General features: G+C 54.1%; 6 protein-coding genes across 6 annotated transcripts; 4 read left to right on the top strand and 2 right to left on the bottom strand.

The window, feature by feature from the left end:
- Positions 1–296: 296 nt before the first annotated feature.
- Positions 297–3,804, top strand: KVR01_003489 (uncharacterized protein). Its single transcript, XM_044789517.1, has 2 exons — positions 297–837; positions 1,003–3,804. The coding sequence occupies exon 2, from the start codon at positions 1,627–1,629 to the stop codon at positions 2,740–2,742; it is 1,116 nt and encodes a 371-aa protein (XP_044648504.1). The 5' UTR covers positions 297–837; positions 1,003–1,626; the 3' UTR covers positions 2,743–3,804.
- Positions 3,805–3,999: 195 nt separating this feature from the next.
- Positions 4,000–6,488, bottom strand: KVR01_003393 (uncharacterized protein). The gene is made up of 3 exons (XM_044789949.1): positions 5,398–6,488; positions 4,364–5,314; positions 4,000–4,292 (listed from the first exon to the last, which is right to left on the bottom strand). Exons 1-3 carry the CDS (start codon positions 5,593–5,595, stop codon positions 4,224–4,226), a joined length of 1,218 nt encoding a protein of 405 aa, XP_044648408.1. The 5' UTR covers positions 5,596–6,488; the 3' UTR covers positions 4,000–4,223.
- Positions 6,489–6,896: 408 nt separating this feature from the next.
- KVR01_002357 (uncharacterized protein) lies at positions 6,897–7,739 on the top strand (the record flags this gene model as incomplete). The annotated part of the gene is made up of 1 exon (XM_044782057.1): positions 6,897–7,739. One exon carries the CDS (start codon positions 6,897–6,899, stop codon positions 7,737–7,739), a length of 843 nt encoding a protein of 280 aa, XP_044647372.1.
- A 595-nt stretch (positions 7,740–8,334) lies between these two features.
- Positions 8,335–10,187, top strand: KVR01_003125 (uncharacterized protein; the record flags this gene model as incomplete). Its single annotated transcript, XM_044792085.1, has 3 exons — positions 8,335–8,368; positions 8,784–9,231; positions 9,299–10,187. 3 exons carry the CDS (start codon positions 8,335–8,337, stop codon positions 10,185–10,187), a joined length of 1,371 nt encoding a protein of 456 aa, XP_044648140.1.
- Positions 10,188–10,389: 202 nt separating this feature from the next.
- On the bottom strand, positions 10,390–11,248 carry KVR01_002546 (uncharacterized protein; the record flags this gene model as incomplete). Its single annotated transcript, XM_044789831.1, has 2 exons — positions 10,390–10,915; positions 11,244–11,248. The coding sequence occupies 2 exons, from the start codon at positions 11,246–11,248 to the stop codon at positions 10,390–10,392; spliced, it is 531 nt and encodes a 176-aa protein (XP_044647561.1).
- Positions 11,249–16,926: 5,678 nt separating this feature from the next.
- Positions 16,927–18,876, top strand: KVR01_002755 (uncharacterized protein; the record flags this gene model as incomplete). Its single annotated transcript, XM_044791453.1, has 2 exons — positions 16,927–17,809; positions 17,864–18,876. 2 exons carry the CDS (start codon positions 16,927–16,929, stop codon positions 18,874–18,876), a joined length of 1,896 nt encoding a protein of 631 aa, XP_044647770.1.
- Positions 18,877–22,458: the final 3,582 nt, after the last annotated feature.

Below are 22,458 nucleotides of genomic sequence, written 5' to 3' on the forward strand. Positions count from 1 at the left end.
GCACCACGGTCTGACACGTCCCTCGGCCATGATCTCCCAGCTTCCATTTTCGATGATTATGCAGGCAGCGATCAAAACCTTGTGGACGATTGCATGATGCTCGTGCCTTGCATGCAGTGCATTGAACTCAGTTGATCCATTTAAATATCTTCAAACCTGAATGGCTGGCCATTGGGGGGGGGGGTGGTCAGTGGAAGGGGGGAGGGTACTGCAGGCTGGTGCACAGCGGAAGACCCTGAAAACCCTAGATCGTCCGCTAAGCCAGGGTCCTTCTGTGGCTTCCCGGGATGCTACCCCATCGACCTGCCTTTGTCTTGCTCTGAGGGCAGGGGGTGTGGACTTGACTTCAGTTCACCAAGAGCTAGCTCCCCCCCGTACTCGCGTCCATCCTCGAGCCCGCGGGTGTGCTGGCTCCATGCGTATTCATCCAATCGGCAGCATGGCCCAGAGCGGAGAGCATGAGACCGCGCAACCACGGGCACGCTAGCGGGCTGGTGATTGGGGTCCGTTTTATCCGTCCGATCTTCAGCAGCAACGGCAGCAGCAGTGCGCAGGTCTGGGCCTAGCGAGGGAGAGAGCTGTGCTGAGCTCGTGTGCGGTCAGCATGGACTGGGCAGGGAGCTGGGAGCCGGACCACACAGCTCCCATGATGCATCAGTGTGCAGGATCCGGCTGCCGGTTATGCGGATCTTGGGAGAAGCGGCTGGGCTGGACGGAGGTTGGAGATGGCAGACAGACGGACTCCGATCAGTGATTCGAGACTGGCTGACTGGACTGACTGACTGGTATGCTTGCGACCAGCCACCACTTTGACCCAGTCTCGGTGGAGATATGTAGGTAAGTTACTGATTGACAGAATGCCTCCCTGAACAAGATTTCCCTGTTAGTGCTCGGCTACACGGTCCACGGCAGATGGGCCACACGGTCTAACATTAGGTCCTCCAAGGCAGCGATGCCCTGGTGTGTTGACGTTTACGGTCAAGGTCGCTGAAACGCTTTTAGCTCCCATTCTTGAAACCCGCAGACTCGCAGACTCGCAGACTCGAGAAATCTATTGCATCTTTTTCGTCGATTGATACTTCTCATCACCCTAGTTCGAGTCAACATCAACCACCGGCTGAGGCTGCGAGCCACAAACAACTTGCACACATCAACTCCACACACCACACACCACTCACACTCTCTCTCCCACCACCAAATATCGTCCGCCCTACGCCCAGCATCCTGCGTGACGCGGCATCTCCAAGTCGTGCAATGACAGACTGGCCCACCATCCGGCCAGGATTCTCACCAAAGCACAGCAGGCACATTGGCCTTGGCCATCCGTCAGGCCAGCCCCTCTGAGCCTCTCCTCTCCACATCCCTGGGGCCTGGACCCAGCCAGTCCTTATTAACACCGTCTCACAAGTGCCATTATACGGGCCTCCCCCTCGCTCAACCAACCAAGCACCCACCATCCACCCCCTTGATTGGTGCTCCCACACAGCCCCCTAGGCTGGTCCGAAAGTCAAACTCTCCAGCTAAGCTAAGCTGAGCCCACTCACTCACAACGTACACACACAGCCTGCCTGCCCACTCACACTCACTCGCACCAACTCACCTCCCGCAACCCTGACTCACCCGGTGATGCCACCCCAAGCCCAGCAAGGCCACCGCAGCTCATCCGGTGCCGTTGCTGGGATCGACATCATCACCCCGTCCACGAGACATGACGACGACGACACGGTGAAAAGGATGGTCCTGCGCAGGTTCCGACGCACCATGAGGCGGCTCTTCGGCGGCCGCTGGAAGCAGATGAGCGACGGCGAGGTCAGGGAGCTCGAGAAGAAGATCGCGGCCGACATGCGCACCGGCACCTTTGGGCCCGTCGCCCCCACCATCCGCCCGCCCCCGACCGGCGACGAGCTGTGGCACCGCCAAGACGACGCCGGCCCATCGGGCACCGGCCCCGGCAGGCTGCCCAGCATGGCCTCCACCATCAAGCGGTCCACCGTCGTCTCACGCGCCGCGCGGGGCCAGTTCTACGACGAGTACGGCGACGACTACGGCGGGTACCAGGACGCGCATTCCATGTGGGGAGGGGGAGGAGGCGCAGCGAGCAGCGACTCCGGCTACGGCCCCGGATACTACGACCGCGCGCCGCCGCGGAAGCCGCTCGCCAAGCCCGCGCTGCAGCCCGAGTACTACGTCCCGGGCGGGGGGCCGTTCGACATGCCCGAGGCCAGGCCCGAGTCCGTCTACGACGGCGGAGGAGGCGGCTCGCGCGCCAACAGCATGCGCAGCAACTACACGACACGGACCGCTCACAGCCGGCGGCCGCCGATGCCGCCGATGCCTCAGCATGGCTACTACCCGCCCAACTCGTCCTCGTACGGCGGCGGCGGCGGCGGGGAGGGCAGGGCCTACTCGATGCGCTCCGACCCGGGGAGGATATACGCGCGCAGCCCCATGCCGCGCGCGTCGCTGCGGCCGCAGCCTTCCTGGGACGGGCGCCACCAGGGCGGTGCGGAGGGGCCCAGGAGCTATTCGTACGGGCCCGGGGACAGGGGCAATTACTCTTATAATGGTCACGGCGACAGGGGCTACGCGTACGGCGGGGAGAATGGTGGCTACCGCGGCTGGGACGGGCAGGACATCGAGGAGCACGAGTACCCTCCCCAGGACCAGTACCCTCCCCAGGATCACTATCCGAACCAAGTGCCGGGGATCCACTACCAGGATTACCAATACCCAGAGCGATGAGCGGCACACCGCGCGTTCCGGGAATATACATCATAGGCTCGTCTCTGAACCTGCTATCAGCGGGCAGCGTTTCAGCAGGGCCAATACGAGTTAGTTCGCAGGCGACACAAGAGGGCAGAACCCCGTCCAGCCCACCCACGCTGTGTCGCGTCACGAGGTCTAGGCAGCACGTGGACGGCTGCGGCCGCCAGGGTCCCTCGCAACCTTGAGTGCGAAGCCGGGCCAACAGGGGCGCAGGTCCTCCCCAAAGACGAACGAAGCCTTATGCCCCATGAAATTCCGGCACGTATGTCGACCACTTTTGGACTCCCGGGAGGGGAGGAGCTATGGGAATCGACAGCCGCGCGGATCAGCCGGGCGCGGTGGTCCGAGAAGATGTTCCGGAACCCTCGGGGCCGACGGTACCCGATGCACGGCCTGTGGTGTTTCAGGCTGGCGAGAAAAGAAGGAAAAAGAAAACGGCCCCGGGCTGTTGGGTCGGATTGGAAGTGCTTGGGATCGTGGTCATCGTGCTGGGCATGAGCTGCTTCATTCATCGCGGGGCTGGGAGGAGACTTGGCCGCACACGCCGGGAGAGGACCGACCGTATGAGCCGGTGGTGGCGGGCGCTCAAAATGCATGGCTGGCCAGGGGGGCACGTCTGCCCACGAACCATTCATTTCCCAGCCACCTCAAGGCACTTTTGACAACAGCGTACGACCCCTTGCCGGGGGACCATCTGGGAGTGTTCTTTTGGTGGGAGGTGCCCGGCCGGGTCGGGGCGGGCGAGCCTCCCGGATCTGTGGGTGAGGAGTGGGGGACTTACTGGGAATTAATGGGTTTAATTTGGGGGGTTCGAATGAGAATTTCTGCACGCTGGTGCAATGGAGGGACGCGCGGATCAGTTGCCCCGTCGAAGTTGTTCAGCCATCATTCAATAGATTTGCAAGCGCGAAATCGGGCATCGTGTTGGCGAGTTGCTTCTTGTACGGCGGCAAGGGCGTTCATGTATATACATAACTTGGCAAGCCCGCATCGATACTTTCAACATCAATATTTGGTCGTCACACAGCTCATTGCGAGGGGGCAAACATCAATCCAAGCACCCGGGCTGTCTAACTCAGCCGCGGGCTGATGAAGGTTGGGAAGAGCTCAGCAGAAGTCAGCAATGCCGGAACCTTACCATATAGCCTCCGGTTGAGAGGCTCGTGAACACCACTTTACCTCCCGGGAGATCGAGCAAGACCATTCTCACTGCCTGCACGGGTGGATACGATGCAAACTACGATCCATGAAATTATATCGAGATACTTCGAAACGACCGTGAACAGTGTGGACGAGGACGCCCGGGAATCTTTCATACGCTGATGTGTCTATCATCCAGTGCAGTGCTTATCCTGGTGGTCCGGCCCCATCGGATACGTGCGGGCCTGCAGCTCAAGAGAGAATGTCCAATGTCTCCTGTCTGAATCCAGACGTAAAAATGCCACATAATAATGCCCCTACAACTCCTGCTCGACCCCGGCGCTCCCTCCCTTGAGCTTCGCAAAGTCGGTGAAGCCGAGTTCGTACTGGGGTCACCGAAAGTTAGCGTCAAGCCTTGTGACACGGTGGGCAGGGGCAAGCAGGTAAAGATACGCACAGCGAAGGCGAGGGTCATGCGGGCATGCTGGAGCATGTGGTCAAACGACAGGTACTTGATGGTGTCGTCGGTGGAGTGGATGTGCTGGTCGCTGTCCTCAAAGGCGGACTCGATGACAAAGGCCGAGGGGTACCCGGCCTTTGACGCGGAGGCGTGGTCGGAGCAGGCGTAGCCGCACTTTGTCTCGACGAAGGGTATGTCGCAGTACTCGACGACGATCTTCTTGATGAACTCGGTGAGCTTGGGGTCGACGTAGTCGACGATGACGCCGACGCTCTCGGGCTTGCCGGCCTTGATGGTCTTCTCGACGTAGCCCGTCATGTCCTGCTGCAGCATGGCCTTGACGTCGCGCCCGCCCCTCTCGTACGCCGAGAAGATGGCCTGGCTGCCCAGCAGGCCGCCCTCCTCGGCGCTGTACCAGTGGAACTCGACCGTGTTCTCGAGCCCGCCCCCGCGCACGGCGTCCGAGCCCAGGAGGACCCGGAACGCCTCGAGGATGGTGACGGTGCCGCTGCCGTCGTCGTCGGCGCCCGGGGCGGCGAGGATCGAGGGCAGCCACAGGTTGATGGAGTCCTGGTGGGCGCCGACCACGACGGTCGAGTTGGTCCGGCCCGGGATGGTGGCGATGATGGAGCTCTGCTGCCACGAGTGCGGGAAGGCCTCGGCGTGGACGCCGGCCTCGGCGCCCCCCGACTCCGCGATGATGTCCCTGACCTGCTTGAGGAGCCACTCGGACGACTGCTTGCCGTAGTCGGACTTGTAGTAGCGGGTGTGGAAGCTGGAGAACTTCTCGAGGTTCTCGTGCATCTCCGTCTTGGACAGGTTCTTGAGCAGGGGCTTGACCTCGTCCTGGAAGGAGGCCTTGGCGGGGAAGACGACGCTGGCGAGGGCGCGGGTTCGCGAGGCGCCCAGGTCTTGGGTCTCGGTTATGTCCATGAACTGCTGGCCATTCTGTGGATCGCATGTTGGTTTAGCATCTGATATACGCCCGCGGGAGAGACGTCTTTGATGGGACGGGGGGCACAGGGGCGTACGCGTCGGAGCTCCCACTTCTCCTCCTCTGTGATCCACCTGGTGTCGCCGGGCGCCAGTTCAACCAGGAACTTCTCGGCGGACTCCTCGTAGACGCCCTCGGGGTACAGCTGCACGTTGTTGCCCTCTGTCCGCTCGATGAAACGAGCGGAGATGGCCGGGGCCAGCAGGGCGACGAGGGACGATGTGCTAAGTCTCATGGTGGATGCTTGGGATGTTGTTGTGTTGATGGGAGGATTGCCCCTGGTGCTCACGAGGCAACGAGGATCACTCGGGTTAGTCCCCTATCTGACCGTCACCAGTCAGTCCCGTCGGTCACACGCAGCCGCCGCGGTCGGGCAGGGCTGGCAGGCAGCCAATGACGCAAACATCCTGAAACGAGATCCTTATCTGCCGATCCCGGCACCGAGACGCACGAGGCCAAGTGCCGAGGCACTATTGTGGTTGTACTGCGTATCTTTGTACACCCGTACCCAACGACGGTTACGATATCGATTGAAGATGTATCTCGTTGGACATGTTTAAAGCAGCAAGAATTGGTCATAGATTCCGTACTGATGACCTGCCAAGATCGTGGTTGGCTTGACCAGATGAGTCCTGATCTCGGCACAGTGCAGACGTACCAAGATGCGCCTACCCTTGCACTTACACGGCCGCCCTATCCGAGCTCGCTGCATGTGTGGTGTAAGTGCAGGTGTGAAGACGTCAAGTATCTCTAGATGTGCAGATGCAACTCAATTCCAGCAGGCAACATCCATTTCAAAGAGTGGGTTTATACTCAACGCAAAGTCCAAATATTGGGAACAGGGCCTGCGTCATGACGCAGGCTGAAACAAGGTTCGGAGCTTCCAACACGACGGATCCAGCCTAACACACAGTACTAAGCAGCCGTCGGTTCAACGTCGCCAGAATGAAGTCTGTGTTCAGTGCTCACAGCCCTTGGGTGTTTGGAAAACGTTTTTAGGCTTCGGGTCAAGATTCCTCCCCACCCCGCCCCGGAAGGTCATCAGCGCCAGAAATATCATGTGTGCCGGGCCTCAGGATCGCGGGCGGGGGCCGCATATTTCTTGGCCCCAGTAAAATGACATGTCGGGGGCGGGTGGTGCCACGATCACCCATCACGAAAGGAAGCCGGGTAGTCGAGCCCGTTTATCAGGTGTTTCGCTCATCTGCGTGTACCCCGGACTACCTCTTTTGGCCCTGGCTGAGAGGCTCGATCACGAACAGGGAATAGCCCAAAGCCTGTCTGCGACTCAGCCGCGCTCTCACATGTGTGGTCTGATTGTCGAGGCCCAGTCTGAGCTCAGACAAGTCCCGATGGCTCTAGCGTCCGTTTTCGTCGTCGATACAAAATGATGACTTGTCTCACTTGATGCATCATAGATGGCGAACCTTGTTTTATTGTCCTACTATTTCCCCCCCTCCTGTCGCAGTTTGCGCCGTTCCACTCACTCACCTGCTGCTTCTCCCCCGGGCCACATGAAGCCACGAGCAGCACACGATGCCCGGATCACCACCGCCATACCGGCCTAAGGCCGACCTCATCGCCAGGGGCGTCAAGGGCCCAAGCCCCCTCGGCACCTCGACCTTCATCGGGCTGCGCGCCCTCGACCCCCTGCTCCAGTACAGCATCCTCGCGCATGGGCTGGGCACGGGGTTCCTCGCGCGGCTCGGCATATCAACCATCCCCCTCAGCGCCGCCGTCGTCACGCGGACGGGCTTCAGGATAATCGACCGGCTCGGCCTGCCCCTCGAGCGCCTCATCCTGCTGGGCATGGCCGTCGGCTCCGCGGCGAAGCAGATCTTCTGGCTCACCTACATATCTCAGGAAGAATTCCAGCCGAAACCCGCCGCCATCATCTCGGCGTTCAACTCCCTGTTCAACACTGCAAACTCCCTCCTGCTCCTGACCACCGCCACCTCCGCCGCGCTCTCGACGAGGCCCCTGACGGTCCACGTGCCCGGCACGCGCGCCACGAGCGTGTCCCTGCCGGTCGCCGTGGGCACGGTGCTGTACGTGCTCGGCATCCTGCTGGAGACGGGCTCGGAGCTGCAGCGCAAGAGCTTCAAGGACGACCCCGAGCACCGGGGGAAGCTGTGCAGGTCGGGCCTCTGGGGCTGGGCCAGGCACGTCAACTACGCCGGCCACACGCTGTGGAGGGGCGGGTACGCCCTCGCGGCTGGCGGTTGGGTCGCCGGCACCGCGACGGTTGCGTTCCACGTGCACAACTTCATCGGCAACGGCATCGTCTCGCTCGACTATTACATGAGCCGGCGGTACAAGGACCAGTGGGGCCGGTACAAGGAGGACGTCAAGTGGAAGCTGGTGCCTGGGATCTACTGATTGTTTCCGAGTCTGGGTTGTGGCATTTTGGGGGGCAATAATAGCATCTGCATCATCACGGTGGTCGGTGGTGACAAGGCGTTAATTGGTAACATTGAACGGTGGCTGCTAAGCATAATAGAAACCCTTTAAATTATAAGGCAGTAATGGTTGGTACTACTGGGCGTGACTTTCAGGGTCTGCCACTTGATGCCGCTAAGATAAAGCAGGCGCATGTGATTAGCCGTAAGACAGACTACCAGGCTACGTCAGGCCCGGCTGCCCCTGTCGCACGGTCGTGACCAGCGGGCTGGGACTGGGATCCGTCATTTTTAATAGTAGCACCGAGAGCGGTGGGCCAGCCCTGTTTCCTCCTCAATTAAATGCCGAAACCGCGACCGTCTACTTAGCCAACCTATTTTTGTACTTTTGTACTCTGTTCTGTATTTCGATACCCCCGCGGCGCCGATCACTGCCTGCTTGCCTGCGATGCTTCTCGTGCTTGGGATAGACTTAGAGTCAACTTTATAGACCCCTCAGACCCCTCAGGACCCTCAGGACCCTCTTCGCGCCCTTCCAAAATGCGCGCATGCGCCGCCCGAGCGACCTCACGGAGATGTGCCGTTGCCTCGACCCCTCGGCCATATCTCGCCTTTAGAAGCCACAGACAACGCTCAATATCTTCGAGATCGCTACGGACCAGCAGCAGTCGCTCAAGAGAGACATCAACCCTACGGCCACTCCAACAAAATTCAGAACCCCAACCGACACGCGCAGTTCTCCCAGCACTCGGGACCACCGCGCAGACGAGGCAAGCCTCAGTGGCCACTGCGACCACAGAAAATGGTGCGCTCCGGAGGACACACGACAGGAACCCAACGTTCTGTTCACACCCGCTAACAACCTCCAGTCAACGACGACGACTTCGGCCCTATACAGGAATACGATCGCCGCGTGGCCCAGGGCCGCCTGAAGAACGACGAGCACCAGCGAGGCAATTCTCTCCCTCCCCCCAACGAAACAGTTGTCGACTTGGCGCGCATGCACTGACATGCGACGAAACAGGAATCATACAGAGCTTACAACACCTGCACGATGAGCTCCGCCGCTACAAGGCCCGGCCCGTCGTCCACCCCACCCTCGAGTCGCTGAAGCCCTCAAAGGGCCTCTTTTCCTTCTTCGGGGGCGGCAAGCCAAAAGCCGCCGCCCTGCAGGAGATACCGGCCGACCTGCCCCGAGGCCTGTACCTGTTCGGCGACGTGGGCAGCGGCAAGACCATGCTGATGGATCTGTTCTACGACACCCTGCCGAGCGCCGTCCGCTCCAAGACGAGGATACACTACCACAACTTCATGCAGGACGTGCATCGCCGGTTGCACCGCATGAAGATGGAGCACGGCAACGACATAGATGCCGTGCCCTTTGTTGCTGCAGACATCGCCGAGCACGGCAACGTCCTGTGCTTTGACGAGTTCCAGGTCACCGATGTGGCCGACGCCATGATCCTGCGAAGGTAGGCGCACCCACCTCCCTCGGCGCAACTCTTTGTTTGGATTTAATATAATAATCCGGGACCACAGGCTTCTGGAGGCCCTCATGTCACACGGTGTGGTACTCGTCACGACCTCCAACAGGCACCCCGACGAGCTGTACAAGAACGGCATCCAGCGCGAGTCCTTCGTGCCCGCGATCCACCTCCTCAAGAGCAGGCTGCACGTCATAAACCTCGACTCGCCAACAGACTACCGCAAGATCCCCCGCCCGCCGTCGGGGGTGTACCACACGCCCCTCGACGCCCACGCCGCGGACCACGCCGAGAAGTGGTTCCGCTTCCTGGGCGACCCGGAGGCCACGGAGCCGCACCCGGAGGTGCAGCACGTCTGGGGCCGCGAGATCTTCGTGCCGCGCGTGAGCGGCCGCTGCGCCTGGTTCACCTTTGACGAGCTCATCCGGGAGCCCAAGTCGGCCGCCGACTTCATCGAGCTGACGCGGTCCTACGACGCCTTCGTCGTCACCGACGTCCCCGGCATGACCATCCGCGAGCGCGACCTCGCCCGCCGCCTCATCACCTTCATCGACGCCGTCTACGAGTCCCACGCCAAGCTCGTCCTCACCACCGAGAAGCCCCTGACCGAGCTGTTCACGTCCCGCGACGAGATCGCCGAGTCGCTGCTCAGGGACTCGGGCGGTCACGACAGCGGGGGTAGCAGCGGCGCCGCCCCCGAGGTGAGCCAGGTCATCAAGGACATCATGGAGGACCCCGGGAAGCAGGCCGACCGGCTCAAGGGGTCCGCGCTGTTCGCCAACGACGAGGAGGCGTTCGCCTTCTTCCGCGCGCTGTCCCGCCTCACCGAGATGGGGAGCGTCGAGTGGGTCGAGAGGGGCATGGGCCTCGAGAGCCGCGGCGGCAAGTCCGAGCGCGACGGCTTCCTCAAGGCCCGCTCGAGGCAGATGGAGGATAGCATGTAGCGGACGTCTTCTTCTTCTGCGGCAGCATAGCGAGGCATTTGGGCGGGATAGTTATTATCACCTAAACTTGAAGCATGTTTGGAACCACCTTCTATTCTGGGCCTCTGAAGCTGTGTAGCATTTGATTTTGGTGCATCATCCATACTGCTGGTGCCCTAGTTCTGCCTCAAGTACAAGATAAAAATTTCTTGTGCCGACAATATCAGTGAAACACCTCGAAGCGTACCTTTCGTTGCCTCGCTTCCGCCTCCATCTGGTCGAGATCCAGAAGTGGCTCCCTAGCACTCTCGTCTCTTTGCAACGGCTCTGGTGGGCCATCCGAAACGTCCCCTGCAGTCTGGACAACAAATCGCTGGCTGTAGAACAGTAAGGGCAGGATCGAGGTCTTCCAGACCATCACGCGGCCTTGACGCCGAGAACCCTGGTACATGGTCCATGCAAGCAACCCATTCGTAGCAACCACGAGCACCGCTGGGAAAGCCAGCCAGCTGTACTGAATTCTCGAGCATAGCCTCGTCTGGAGGGCTTGGCCGAGCACGGCCTCGGGTTTGTTGAGGAAGCCCATGCGCATCTTGTTAGAAAGACGATCTGTGAATGCTTCCATCTGCTTGATAACAGCGGTCGCCGTCAACCCCTCGTCGCCGTAGAATCTCGCAAGCCAGTAGGCATGGTTGCAGTCGACCGTAGTAGTGCCCTTGACGTCACTAGCATTCGAATATACCAGGCAGCTTCCATTGAATGTGTTGGTCTTCATAATGTCTCGCAAGTACTGGTACACCGTAAAATCCATGCTATGGATGCATTCTGGTGGGGCTGTCGTGTTTTCGATGCTGAAACGGCGGGTTCCATTGGGTTCAAAGTCCGCGTGAAGAAGAACAATGCGCTCCGTGTCGAAAGTGGAAGACTTATTGTCCTTGGTCCAGATCGTGTTGTTGACAAGGCAGGGAGACTGAATAACCTGAATCAAGGTGTTTAGAATCCATGTGTGTCCTCCGACGTATGCGGAATAGTAGCGAAACCAGTTATGTAGAATCCCGTACGGATCCAGATCAGGACTACATTGTCCGAACTGTATCTCCTGCATTGCCTGCTGCATTTCTTGGCCTATCTCGTCTGGGGAGCCTTGAAACCCGGACATTACGTTTGGCACCGCAGGAACCGTCCCGAGGAGAACCTCATCTAGCTGCCCCGAGGTGATTGATGCCCGGTATGAACGGAGACAAGGGTAAAGCGTGCATGTTGTCGATATATAGTCTTTGTATCCCGAGTTCGTTGGAAACCAGTCCGGTGTGAAGATGGTCACGTTTGCGAAGGCCCAATAGGATAAGGCTTTCATTTCTGAGCTGATCAGATCTCCAGCCCACTCTAATCCCAATAGCTCCGATGATACTTTTAAGTATGTAAATTTCCAGTCGTTGCTCGGACCTTTACTGCTGTTTGTGAATGTTGTTGAAACTGACATTCCGTTTGGAAGACTATAGTTAGCCACGAAGAAATTCACCGCTGGTGAATCAGGCTCAGGGTCTGTGGGCGCGGTTTCAGTACCGACCCAATGCCACCCGGTTGATGCAATCAGCGACGATGTATCGGCACATGAGGTGCATACTCCCATGGTACTATGAACTCCTCCAATCGGATTTTCAAAAGTACAGTTGCCGGTGGAGCATTCGGCACCTATGGGCAAGGCCGTCTCGCCGTCCGGCGCGAATGCAGACACCAAAGCGGCGATGATGTTTGGGATGTCGGTAGGCCCAAAGCTACTGTTCCTATCATGTCTGTCGAAAGTGAAGTTTCTAGAGATTGGGAGAGACGCATGAATACTTGCCTCTGGGAACTGGCACTGCTGCGTCTGGATAGCCTGTTGCACAAAGGAGCCCGTTCCCAACGAGACAATCGTGACTATAACCGCCGTCAACGTAGCAGGGTCCCTTATTATTGTTGGTAGAAGTCTTAGAGCACCTAGCAGTCCCTGGCTCGCATCGTTGAAATGACTCGTCTCGATCAGTCGGCGCTCAGGGGCGGTTTGCTTTGACCGTCCATTGCTGGCAAAGTAACTCCACTTAGCCTGGCCGATGATCTCCGCCGCCACAAATACCAGCATCGTTCGGAGAAGAGTGGCCATTAATGCAATCAAAGTGCTCAAGTTGATAGCGGTTCCCCAATCTGGTGTCGGCTGGTCGTCGTAATGCCATATAATGGCGTAAATTGATCCAAGAATCCCACTGGCAAGAACGCAATTGCAAACCTCCCATCTCCAGAGTCTTAAGACTTTCCAACTCCTTGGTGACTCAACCAAGGACTCGGATCGGGGGTGAGAGTGATTTCGCAACTTTTTGAGAAGCTTGGGGGATTGAACGTTCTCTGACGGTTGTGACAATTTTGCTATGCGAGAATATCCTCCAACGCAGACAATTGGAGACTCCTCACTGCGAGCATCCGCAGGACCTCCCCTGGCGTCGGTAATGAGATCAGGTATGTTTCCATCACTACTGTCTTCATGAGATGGTGCTGGCTTCCTCCAACCGCTGGAGGTGACTGACTGGTGATCAGAGACATGTTGACAAACGGCTTGATCAGGGTCCAGCCTAGTTTCACAGTCAATGGTCCCCGGTATCCGCTGCTTGTCTTCTGAGCCAATGGCCTGTGTAGAAGATGAATGCTGATATGAGCGGGCCGAAAACCTCGCTGAGTCTGCCATTTCTCGAAATTTCGTACAGAATTCTTTATCAGAACAGTTGAGCGGGGCCACAGATTTATACTCCTTTTCAGGAGAGGATTCTGCACAGATATATTGACCGTTCTCCAGCTCTTACGTGACAGTTAAACTTGTAGTGCTTACATGAAGGGAGCACCACAACAGTCCAGCCGCAAGTCCGCAATGATTTGTCCTGTGAGGTATCACCTATGCAGGGATCGATGCCTTTTTTGAGTAGTAGCATGTCTTTGCTTTGTCCATTGTCTACCCCCCACAGACTCGTCAGGAATATGTGATCCGATTGGATGGTCTGTCTCATATGGACCCCAAAGGAACCCCAAATACTGAGACAGCTGCTGCCAAACAATACCTATGTAAGTCGAGTCTTGTCCTACCTTCAATCTGCCAAGACATGGGTCTAACACTTTTAGCATGGGGGGCCACAACACCTGAACACATGCTGCTGAGTCCATCTCATGCAACAAAACCGAAACACGATTCAGCGGCTGAGACAAGACGCCACCGGCTGATCAAGAGCAGAAACTTGATGTCATACCTTTACATGTCGTCATGTGAGATTTGGATGCGATATTTCTGTGCATCTGAGCATGATCCATCTGTTCGTGTGCGGATCTATTTCTGGAACTGCACAGTGCTCTCAAGCTCCGGACGGCTTCTCTACCTCTCAACTGCTGTACCGTCTGCCCTGAAAGCTCTCAGCCTTCAAGAAATAACCACTGCCGCACGGCCCACTCTTTTTCAGCTTACCCAGGAGGAATCAGGAGCGGAAATGACAGTGTCCCAACGCAGGAGTAGAGGCTGCTAACTTAGACCACCTTCAATGTTAGCAATTTACAACCCTCCCCACAACAATATTTCATCGATTGAGAAATTTCACTATCGTAGCGGGAGGGCGTTTCAATTGCAACCCTGAGTTGTTTTGCGTCTATCAAATAGGTCTATACATAGTCAGCCACCTTACGACTGACAAGACCTCCTAATTGCTTGGTAAGTACGTGCCACGGTGCAAGACGTGCCTGGTGGTAGCATAAGACCTTAGCCCAAGGTTGCTCTCAGGACCTATTACCTATTACGAATGGAGTGTTGCAATGTTAAGGATGGCAGCACACTATGCCAAGATTTACCAATACAAGCAACCATACAATTAATGCTGATAATTGTAGCACAGACAGACAATCTAGCTTCTATCATTTATTAGCTGCTGTCACGGCATCTTGAAACACATAAAAGAGTATAGCAGACATGTTTCTGCTGTAGAATCAACATGACAAGTCTGCCTAATCCGAGTGTTAGAAGAGGAAAGTATCTGTACTTGCTGAACAGAAAATATTTCGCTAAATCACAAGTCTTGCTAGGACATCACGATCTATAACAATTATTGACAGGCCTCCTATGTTTAAACCCCCATATTGGATAACCCGTCATAGGATATTCTCCGACTAGATACTCTCGTGTAGGAGAATGCTACAATCCTTGATCCTAGTAAGATAGCACTTTAGCGAAACACTCACGTAAGGTGGTTTCCAGGGATAATGGGAAAAGCAGCTGCAGGGTATATCAAACGGAATAACGTCTTTTGGAGCTTTAAAAATTGTAGCTTAGAGTTGGTGGATAGATCGAAGCCCGAACTCGAAAACTAACAGCATGAGAGCCTGCGAGTGGAGCAGGACACACAACATTTGCAGTCACTTCAACGGCAAATTCGCCCTATCCCCGCGTGGCGTACTCAGCGAAAATTTCCAGCTCTGGATTTAGGGTAGGTATCACTTCCGTGCAAAGTTCTCCACCGTCCCAATGCTTTCAGGTTCCAGGTTCGGGAAATACGCGATGCAGGGAGGGGAGACCAAAAATGAGGACGGAACGGCTCTCGGGCCTGGCCGAGGGGGGTGGGCATTCTCAGCAACTTGTCCAGAAGGGTGTGTATGGAGGGATCAGCACTCCCAGGCCTCGATCTGGAACAGATCGAGGATGATGGCCTCTGCGTATTGGTGCAGTGAGAAGTATTTATCAAGTCCAGCCTGGTTGAGATGGAAACTTTCACCATGTGATAGTCATCGTCGTTGACCGGCTGAGCGCCAGACGCAGAAAATTTAGAGCCCAGCCGGACGACCTCTCTCCGGCTATGCACGCCATCCAGGACGCCGTCAATCGCCATGTTGTCCATTAGGGCTACAAGTATGTACCATTTGCCCCCTACTGTGGTGCCAAATGTGTTCTTGCAGTCCTTGAAGGGACAGGCGAAGCGGGTGGGAGGAAGCTTTCAAAGACCAGTGGGCCAGCGGGTTGAAACACAGCTCACCGGATCTTCGACAAAAGGCAGAGTGAGCTGCACGTGATGTCCCGATGATGATGCGGGCTCACCGGTGGTGTTGTCTGGAAGCTGTGATCTTGCCTCAGAGCTGCACTTGGCTGTGTATGATGAGACTCCAGGGTTGAAAAGTTTCCTTCGGATTCCTGGTGTCTACTAGACGAAATATTGGACAAATACCAATCCTCTTTGCACACGTTGTGTGTTCCAAGGTGATCGCTACAAACCACCTAGGCAGGGTTTACCTAGGTAATTATGGGTTTGTTGAGGTCGAGCGAGGACTTTCACCATTTTAGGATTTCTAGTCCAACATTGCAACTTTTCAAAATCGTAGGGCAGAATTGAGGTACCTAGGTAACGGCAATCTCAAAAACTTAATTTCCTGTGGCTAATAACATTAAAAGTGGGCGTTTGCTTGGTTGGCTTTGAAACAGCATTGATCACGGCCAACAAGTACGGCCGAGTCTAAGCCTGTAATACGAGATGTCACCCTCGCAGACTCTAGCACGAGAAATGTTGAGGTCGCTAGAAAATGGGATGCGTTGCCCTTTCTTCAGAACAGCTACCTAAGTACCTCCTCTACCTGCACAGTTTTATAGCGTAAATAAGGGAGCTAAAAGATGAAGATGAGTCAATCAAACCCCACCTGAGTTGAATGCAAGCAAGGCATCTTTTCCTTCAACTCCTCCCATAGCATTCCTCCACCAAACTGATCATTTCCAAAGCTTTTCGCTTCCAAGGTCGAACCTACTAGAAGGTTCCAAACAGAACTCAACTGCCAAAAAGAAAAGTTGGCCAACCAGAACTGAATCACACCCAAGAGAGGTTATACCACGAGAGGACATCCCACAAGAAGCTATCCCACAAGAGGCCGAGAGGTCATCCAAAACGACCTTATCCTACAAGACGTCAAGCCATAGGAGGGTTTCTCCAGCCTCCTACCCCATCAGACATCAACCCATGAGAGATCAAGAGGCTATCACACACCTTTGTCGCGCGCAGCGTTAAACCACAATGGCTGTCAGCCAAACAGCCGCCGTTGAGCCTGACCAGGCGTATACTCTTCCCAGTTGGTTCCTGGAACAGAATATCACAACAGCTCAGGACTTTCAAGAGTCAAAAACACACCCTGCATGTGAGGCCCCAGATGGGATGCAACACAAGACGTTTGCGGAGCTTTGCGATGCCATCTGCGCGTCATTTATGCCTCAAAACGACGGAAGGCTTGGCAGGAACTCGACAATTGTCTTTCGTATGGAAAAGCAAGGGACTCCCAGCAGAACATACATGCTGGAGCCGGCCTGGATGAGCCGAGCAATTGTGCAATCAACCAAAGCATCACAGAAGATATCCCTGAGTAAGCATCGCTTTTCACTCATCACGGATCGCCGTACCGTCAAATCTCCAACTTCTCAACCTACTCCTTCTCATACTCCTACCTCCATCTTACTATCCGCCATCCTACCCTCCCACCTCCCTATTATCATCCTCCCACCCTCCTGCCCTCCTAACCTCCTAACCCCCTAACCTCCTAACCCCCTAACCCCCTAACCTCCTCCCCCCTTCTACCTAACAGGACTAACGCTACTAGTAGTCTACCTTGACCTCGAAACATTGGAGGAGCTTGGAAGCGATTCTACCAGCAAGACAAACAAAGAGCTGAGGTCTCCAACGAGACTGTAAAACCCTCTTCGAACACAGCCTGGGAGCCGAACATGGACTCTTTCACGACCTTTCTGGAGCATTTCTTCGCTCTCCCTGACAAGGAGTATACCGACACAGAATCGTGGACTCGCGGCCGTCAGTCACTATCAACAGTGCTCACTGCGGCTGCGACTGCAAGGGATGTCAAGATGCAGGAAGGAGATGGCATCGATGCCGTGTTGGTCCACATTGTGATGGACTGCTCTTTTGTGGACGCAGCCGTGGAGCTATACGTTCTGAAACGCTTGATTGAGATGGTTCGAGAGAGACGCCAGCAGGGTGAAGCCGTAACGGTCCTCCTGTCCACCAAGTGTCTTTTTTACATGCCCGGCAGGACGTACTTCAAAACTATTGGCTGCACAGAAGCCTTGACCGTGACCGCTGACTGTCGCGAGATTCCCGATTCAGACCTCCAGAACAGGATACGGACAGGCATCATCAACACCCGACGCATGCGTCGACTCATGAGATCTAGCCTCCCTGCAGATGTTTTCTGTGTCGAACTCCTAACATACTCGTCGGACTGGGCTACAGCGAAACGTGGAAGAACTTACGAGTCCTTTGGGAAGGAGATCTGGTCGACCGGTCAGGTAAACAAGGCTGTCACCCTTCTTACGGGAAGAGCCTGGAAACAGAAAGGGTCCAGCTCCCAGATGACCTTTGCTGACATCGTCATCGTACTTGAATACTTGGACCTCTTCCACCCCCAAGAAACAAAGACGGCGGCCAAGACGACGGCGGCCAAGACGACGGAGAAACCAAGCGACGCCGAGGATTCCCCTAAACCTACACAAGCTGGATGTTCCCAGGAGTCTGTGTCGCCTGCAGCCACGCCTCCAGATAGCCAACCAAAAGATGAAACAAGGGGCTGGCTATCCGTCGTGTCGCCTGCCGGTCAACTCTGAGAGCAACAAAAGTCCCAGCAGAATTGCCACAACGCGGCCCTAGATTCCCTGATGGGGCTTGTTGGCATGGAGAAGCCCAAGTCCCAATTCATGGCTATCAAGGACCTAGTCACCACTGCTCGACGTCAAAATGCCAGTTTGTCAGAAGAGAGACTCGGGGCAGTCTTCATCGGCGGCCCGGGCTCAGGAAAGTCCACTGTTGCGGAGCTGTATGCCGAGTTCCTATCGTCATCACAAATCGTTCCTCGTTCCTCATTTGAAAAAACCACCGGTTCGCATTTGGCTTCTGGAGGAGTTGCTGAGGTTCGCAAAATCATCGAACGCCTCAAATTGACCGACAGTGACGAGCAAGACCGTTGCCGCACACGAGGGATAATCCTCATTGATGAAGCCCATAAAATAGCAGACAAGAGCTTGAATTTTAATTATCTCATGGATGAGGTCCGGCGGCTCCAGGGAGATGTTGTGTTCCTATTTACGGGGCCAGGCGACGAGATGCAATCATTCATGGGCCTGTCACCATCATTTCGAAGCTATGTTCCATTCACTTTCAGCTTCGACGATTTCACCGATGTGGAACTCCACCTAATCCTGATCGGACAACTGCATCCGAAATTCCGCGGCCAGATGCTTGTCGAAGGCGGCATGAACGGCGTCTGCATGAGGGTCCTCAGCAGGCGAATTGGTCGTGGCCGAGGAAGCGGCTGCTTTGCCAACGCTCTAGAGGTTCAGAACACGCTCTGCCGCGTCCTCCTCCGCCAAGCTGAGCGTTTGAGCAGTAGCAAGAGGTCTCAGAAATCTGCTGACGACATGTTTCTGACGCAAACGGACCTTCTCGGGCCTCTACCGAGCTCGACTTTGAAGAGCGCCGCCTGGGAGAACTTGCAGGAAATGACAGGCCTTGCCTCAGTCAAACAATCGATCCAGGCTCTGGTCACCCGTCTCCAAACGAACCATGAGCGCGAGTTGGCGGGGAAGCCTCTGCTAGAGACTTCATTAAATAAGAGAACGGATATTCGCAGGGCAAAAAACGGATGGTACAGGGCAAATTTTTAGTTTTTTTAATTTTTATAAGTAAAATCTATAAATATTAATTTTTAAAAGTTCTTTACTATTTATTATTATTCAATTAATATTATATATTAAGGAAAAGGTTATTAGAAATTATTAGTATATTTTTAAATCTTATTTTAATAAAATAATATTTATTTTTATAATAGTATATAATTATATAAATATTAAAGCTAGAATTTTAAAAATAATACCTTTAAATAGCTTACTTTTTCTACTATATTATAAGGTACTTTTTGTTGCTTAGATTTAAATCTCTTTTAAAGTTATAATATAAAGTAAAAAGTAATAATTTATATAAAAAAAGTTGCCCTGTACCATCCGTTTTTTGCCCTGCGAATATCCGTTCTCATACTAAAATCAGTGCTGCAGCTTGCATATTGTACGACTGGCGCGATGAACCAAAATGGGCTGCACTTGAATATAAATAATACGTAGGGAAAATGGGGCAAAGCCAGTTCTGTTCCACGTCGAGGCGTCCAGCCTCCGGGGCCAGCACGCTGCAGCTGCGAGCAAGTGTTTCGAAATGGTGAGATGCAGCGTCTTTTGCTCTTCCGCACAAGGCAGCCCTAGACTCATAGGCAATATACTTATGGTCGGTTATTTTAGGTACCTAGGTATAATGGCCAAGATGTACAGCCAGTGATAAGAACAAATAAATGCATGTAACCGGTCCAAGGTCAGTGACTGTCACCGATCTGATTGCAGACTTGCCAATCAGTTCGACACATAGTATATACTGGGAGGAGACAAGCCGCAAACTTAGAAGTTCGAAAGTTAGGAGCTGTAAAATATTTTCCCAAGTGGCTGAAACTGTTGCATGAGCTGATTTTCAGAATGACTGTCTCGCATCGCAAGTCCGTCTTCCAGTGACATGGGTCGCATCTGGGTCGCATCTTGGTCACAGCTCAGGACATGGACACAATAGGTGTATTTTCCAGTATTAAGCTGGTATCAAGCCTTTCTTTACATGATTCATCAGTAACGGCCAATATCCCCAACAGAACAATACATGACAGTTCATCAACTAGGAGCAGTATAATGAATAATATTAATGTTTCTAAGATACCCTTCAAATGTTGACAACATTCGCCTTCCTCGCAAAATTCAAGTAGTTTGTAGCTCCATTTCCACAGTTTCTAGGCTCTGGCCCGATCTGAGCACGGCATTTGATTTACATACCGTGCCGCGATCTTCAGGCACTAGATCTATAGCGACGTGGGAGTCGGAGTCAGAGTGGAAGTCGAGGAATAGCACTTTGTGCTGTGCACACGGAGCCATCGGTACTAAAAGATCAATTAGCGGGTCTATCTTGGACCATGTGTGTCTCATGAGCAATTATTTTTGAGAACGGAAATTCACGCACCCTCAATCAGAAGGCGCGCACCCATCTGCTGACTAAGAAGTACTCTATACAGACTTCTTCCACGAAAGGGCCGGCTAGGGAGAAGGGGGCGAGCCCCGGAGCGCGAAGCATAGCGGAGGGCCGTGAGTAGGGCCGGTAGGCACGACCCAAGTTCCCAGAGGACCAACCCACCCTATTTATGGCCTTTAAAATCACGAAGAACACTTATTTATTAAAGTCGTAAGGACTTTGAGGTTCTGTACTCTGATTGGCTGAATAGTAGGGAGGGTGCGCGCCTTCCGATTCTGGGTGCGCGAATTTCCGTTCTCTTATTTTTGAGCATTTAACTCACATGTATCTGATAACAAGTCGGGCCAGTCGGACAGACAGTCGTTGTGACCGGCTGAACAAGCTCTGCTTCACAGTCGCACGGAAACTCAACCGTAACTAATTTGCTTTAGACTGGATGGATCCCCAGGAATTTCAACGCTGCTTTCTAGACCAGGGTGATACTGACTGTCTTTTTCAAGAGTAGACTTCGAAGTTTCGCAGGATGTTGTGCAGCCCTGTGTGCTAGTAACTGTCACAATCTCGGTGGGCCGAACGGTACATGACGCAGGCAGAGTGGTCGGGGCAGGTGTTTCGTCGCTATGTCCTTGAGGCAAGGCCGCTACAAAGCAGCTTTCAGGAGATATATCAGCCCATTTTCTTTTTTTCAGCGATGATGGCGTTGATCGCCCCGGATGCTTCACCATACCTTATTAGCAGGACGGCGATGGACTTGGAAGACTGCATGATGCCCACGAATTTAGGGAACAGTTGCGGGGGGGTAAGGAGAAGATCACATTATTCAGAGCGCTTCCTCCTCAGAATTTATACCTTCCTGAGACGCACTGCACGGCAAAGGTATTTCGACGGCCTTTGACGGCCTCAAACCAAGTTGCTCACCCCTCACTGTAGCTTCGAACTTGATGGGCCGGTTCATGTCAATGTTGATAACACTAACAAGGCGAGCATTGAAACGATGTATCACTAAATACTCTAGTGTGAGGGATGACCTAACTTTTAGAAAGGAAATGAAAAGGTCACTGTGTAACAACTGCTGTGGCGAATCTAACCGTTGAAATGGTGACCCACACGTCAATTACACATGCCAGGAATACAGCAAAGTCAACACGTTCAGTTAGCTCACGGTATCATATCCATATCTCGAAGAAATACACCAATCCTACATCTGCTATGATCACAAGTAGTGGAATTCTTGAGCCAGCGAAATGACCATCGGAGGACGATCCTCTAGACGGCAAAGCTACTTACCTAACTAGTGTAGCACTGTGAAGAAAAGATTTACTGGCAAAATAAACGGCGCGGCAAAATAAACGGCGCAGTTCTAATGGCGAGAAACTAACCTAGGATGCCTTACATCCATGGAACTGTTCATTTCGAAGTAAAATGGAAATACAACTAGCTTACTAGCACTCATACTCGTAAAAGGAAGTGCTCCCAGAAAGGCCTGGCTCTTAATCAGGCATAGAGTTTATGCTGCCGCCGTATTCTCCAGATGAAAACCACAACCTGTGGTGTTCCCTAGCTACTGAGAACGAACACCTCACCGCCACCGCTTAGACCTGGTTTACCTAGCGTAAGCACTGCCCGCCTTGGGTGGAACGACCCCCAGGGCTATATTTAAGGCCTCAGGTAGTGCTTATCGGCCTCTATGATACGGTAATTTAAGGCTTATATATTGATCTACTGGGTGACATAGACGCAAGGATACTTAGTAGTAGCTGATTGATACTAAAAAAAAGGCTTCTGTAAAATTTTCGTCACTCAAGTTGAGGGTGAGTCAAGGTACTTGAGTATCATGTGGCCTCGTATATCACCCTACTCTATGTGATGAGACTTTTCCGCCTATTCTCCATCGACTGCACGCTATATCGTCACGGACCTCGTAACAGTTGATCCAGGTATTCCTGTGCACATGCTCCATGCCACTCCTTCATTGCGTATGGTCAAGAATCCATCGGTAGAGCATTTTCTGGTTGACACAATCGTCCAAGGGCATGGTTTGAGTTCTCCTGAAAATCGGGTCATTGTGAGGCTCCTTGTCGGCTATGAAGAGCTCAACTTTAAAATCATTTTGAGCCTATCAATATCTGTTATTAAAAGCATAAGGAGGATCTCAATGGCGAATCACAAGTGTTCCTAGCCTTTGTTCCCTT

The sequence above is a fragment of the Diaporthe batatas genome (genome assembly GCF_019321695.1).
Source record: "Diaporthe batatas strain CRI 302-4 chromosome Unknown Contig00003, whole genome shotgun sequence".
Classification (NCBI taxonomy): Eukaryota; Fungi; Ascomycota; class Sordariomycetes; order Diaporthales; family Diaporthaceae; genus Diaporthe; species Diaporthe batatas.

Bases quoted from the DNA above. Each gene is read 5' to 3' on its own strand.
- KVR01_003393 (XM_044789949.1), bottom strand. From the start codon at position 5,595: ATGAGACTTAGCACATCGTCCCTCGTCGCCCTGCTGGCCCCGGCCATC. The intron at 5,315-5,397 runs GTACGCCCCTGT...TGCGATCCACAG, and splicing joins AGAAGTGGGAGCTCCGACGC to AATGGCCAGCAGTTCATGGA. The intron at 4,293-4,363 runs GTGCGTATCTTT...CGGTGACCCCAG, and splicing joins GCATGACCCTCGCCTTCGCT to TACGAACTCGGCTTCACCGA.
- KVR01_003489 (XM_044789517.1), top strand. From the start codon at position 1,627: ATGCCACCCCAAGCCCAGCAAGGCCACCGCAGCTCATCCGGTGCCGTT.